General features: G+C 38.6%; 1 protein-coding gene across 1 annotated transcript; it reads left to right on the plus strand.

Moving 5' to 3' along the window:
• Positions 1-310: 310 nt before the first annotated feature.
• On the plus strand, positions 311-2,782 carry LOC118598215 (kinesin-like protein KIF28P). Its single transcript, XM_036210702.1, has 6 exons — positions 311-414; positions 1,010-1,201; positions 1,606-1,656; positions 1,741-1,893; positions 1,993-2,028; positions 2,151-2,782. The coding sequence occupies exons 1-6, from the start codon at positions 340-342 to the stop codon at positions 2,298-2,300; spliced, it is 657 nt and encodes a 218-aa protein (XP_036066595.1). The 5' UTR covers positions 311-339; the 3' UTR covers positions 2,301-2,782.
• Positions 2,783-2,798: the final 16 nt, after the last annotated feature.

A 2,798-nucleotide genomic window follows, 5' to 3' on the forward strand; every position in this document is an offset into this window, starting at 1 on the left:
TCAGAGAGGGTGAAAGTGAAACCATCACTTCTGCAATGGACAAGGAGAAAGTGAACACAATACTTTTAGTCCTTTTCATACTCAGAATTGATCATTGATTTTACTAATGTGTTTAATTGCAGTGAAGTTATCCTTTTTCTGCTAAGATTTTCAGCAGAAGCTGTTTTTTTTAGAAGACTGATCTGTTCTCAGAGTGTTCCCTGTGAGTGTGTTTACACCAGCCTCCCTGTCATTCAGCTGCAGCAGCTCCGTGCAACCTGACGCAGGGTCGTGTGTTTCTGAGCGAGGAAGCTGACCTCTTTCTAGCCGTCTGATGTGCTGAAGCCTGCCAGTTGCATCATGAGAGCTAAAGCCCCAAACAAGCACAGTAATGACTGTGTCAAAGTGGCTGTCAGAGTGCGCCCGTTCAACAAGGTCAGTGGGTCGTGAGTTTGTTGTGGGAGATTATTTTGGAAATGACAGATTTATGTTTTCATTAAAGTGAGTAGAGTTCTATTTCTGAGAGAACTGGGATGCAGAAATGGCTTATTTATCCCTCGAAACAGCATAATAATAATTTATAGACATCTTATTTAAAAAAATCTTTAAAGTAGGCCTCTAAATCTATCTCAGGAAGAACTTAAAACCCTCTGTTGTTGTAGTTTTATGGGCAAAACGTTTTTATTCTCTTATCATAAATGAAAAGTGTCATAATTTATGGTCTTATTAAGCAGCAGATGTTTTTTTCTACCTGTTGCTCCATTGTTTTGAGAACACTAAACTTTGTTTACATGACAATTATTTCTGCTTTTTAGCCCAGGGGACTAAAGGAGATAATATATTAAAAAATTTTAAAAAACACCTAAAGTTGCTTTTTTTACATTTTAAATCTAACTCCAACAAAATACAAAATACTCCAAGAACTCAGCTGTTGAAGGGAAGACAATATTTGCCAAAATGTTCAGCTGAATCAAAGAAAATAAAATTGTATGTACTGGAAAAGCTTTTTTCTACACCTTCTTCCTCACAGAGGGAGAGGGATGCAGGCAGTCGCTGCATCATCTCCATGGTGTCCACCTCCATCAGCATCCAGGACCCGCGGGACTCTCAGAACCAGCGCTCATTCAGCTTTGATTACACCTACTGGTCTCACAGTGGCTTCATTAGAGATTACAGCGGCCTGTATGTTCCTGAGGAGCAGGGGGGGCGATATGCTGACCAGGTCAGTGTCCTGGAGACATGAATCTCAAGGGCCAAACAGAAACAATTTGATTTAGTTTAATATTTAATTAAATTACATAATAAGATTATTGATACAGAATTGACATCCTGATTACAGAGTGAAACAGATTTATGTGCCTATATTTTTTTATTATCAAACACAAAGCTAAATATAGTGTTTCCTATGAAGTATTAACTTTATCTTTAAAAGTACCCATCGTGACAATTTATAGAAAAAAATAAAGAATAAAGAATAAGTGATTTGGGGGAAAGCTGCAAAAAGTACACAACAGAAACATAAAAAAAGCATTTGGGCTTAATTAAAACAAAACAGAAATATTTTGAATTATGGACAAATGTATGTAAAAGTTATGAAACCTAAATTCAGTACATCCCTTCTTCCAGGACAGGGTGTTTCAAGACCTGGGACAGGGAATACTGGAAAACGCTCTGCAGGTAGGAACCACTGAGTGCTTTACATGATAATCTGTGAAACAGAGTGTTCAGACTCCCACTAACAGAATAAAATAACTCCTGCAGGGTTACAACTCCACCTTGCTGGCGTACGGGCAGACCGGCTCCGGAAAGAGTTATTCGATGATGGGCTACGGACCCAACAAAGGCCTGGTTCCTAAGCTCTGCGATCGTCTGTTTCAGGCATTTGGAGAAACCCAAGACAGCAGACAGTGTCAGGTACTGAACATGGAGGTGGAATCAGAAAACTTATAGGAATCTCTCTGGAGCTGAATTATAATGGTTGCTCATAAAAAGTGTTGTTTTTGGTTCTCACAGGTCTTTTTCAGTATGCTGGAAATTTATAATGAGCAGGTATGAGTGCAGATTCTTTGCTGTTGTCATTCTGGTCACTTCTCTGTGTGATTTCTCCTTTTTTAGGTGTGGCCACCATTTTGTTCCAGTGACAGTTGTGATCCCTTCCTCTTTCGGCCCAGGTGGTTGACTTGCTGTCTCGTGGCTCCAGAACTCCAGGCGGGCTGAGAGTCAGAGAGGAACTGCAGAGAGGTTTCTATGTGGAAGGGCTTCGTAAAATTCCTTGTGAGAGTGCAAAGCAGGTACACAAGAACGGGAAAAGGACACAATAGAGAAAAGTATAATTTAGACCAGGAGTGACCACATTACGGCCCTGGGACCAGGTGCAGCAACTATTTAATGTGGCCTGCCAAAGTGGAATAATTATTATTATTGTTTTATTTTTCCAGTAAATCTGGTTTCTTCCCATAGATGGAGCTCTACAAATGCATTGACATTCGTCTAGGTGCAGAAAGTTAATCTACATTCATGTGGTGTTGAAAGATTTGCTGTTTTTCAGATGTTTGTGTGTTTTCCAAGTCAGATAGTCATTTTTCCAACAATCCAAACACCACATGAATGCAGCATTCTTCTAAGTTTGCGTTTATACCTGAGAGACATCAACCTATTGCTGCAATTGGCACTTAAATGGAGTAAAAAGTCACAAATTTTGAGATAAAATTGAAATTAAATTTAATTAAAATTTTAAAAAAAAATTTTGTCCTTTATCTCGAACAATGCATACAAAGTACATCGCAAAAAAACAAAAAAACAACAACAAAATTTTTCAA

The sequence above is a fragment of the Oryzias melastigma genome, linkage group LG3 (genome assembly GCF_002922805.2).
Source record: "Oryzias melastigma strain HK-1 linkage group LG3, ASM292280v2, whole genome shotgun sequence".
Taxonomy (NCBI): Eukaryota; Metazoa; Chordata; class Actinopteri; order Beloniformes; family Adrianichthyidae; genus Oryzias; species Oryzias melastigma.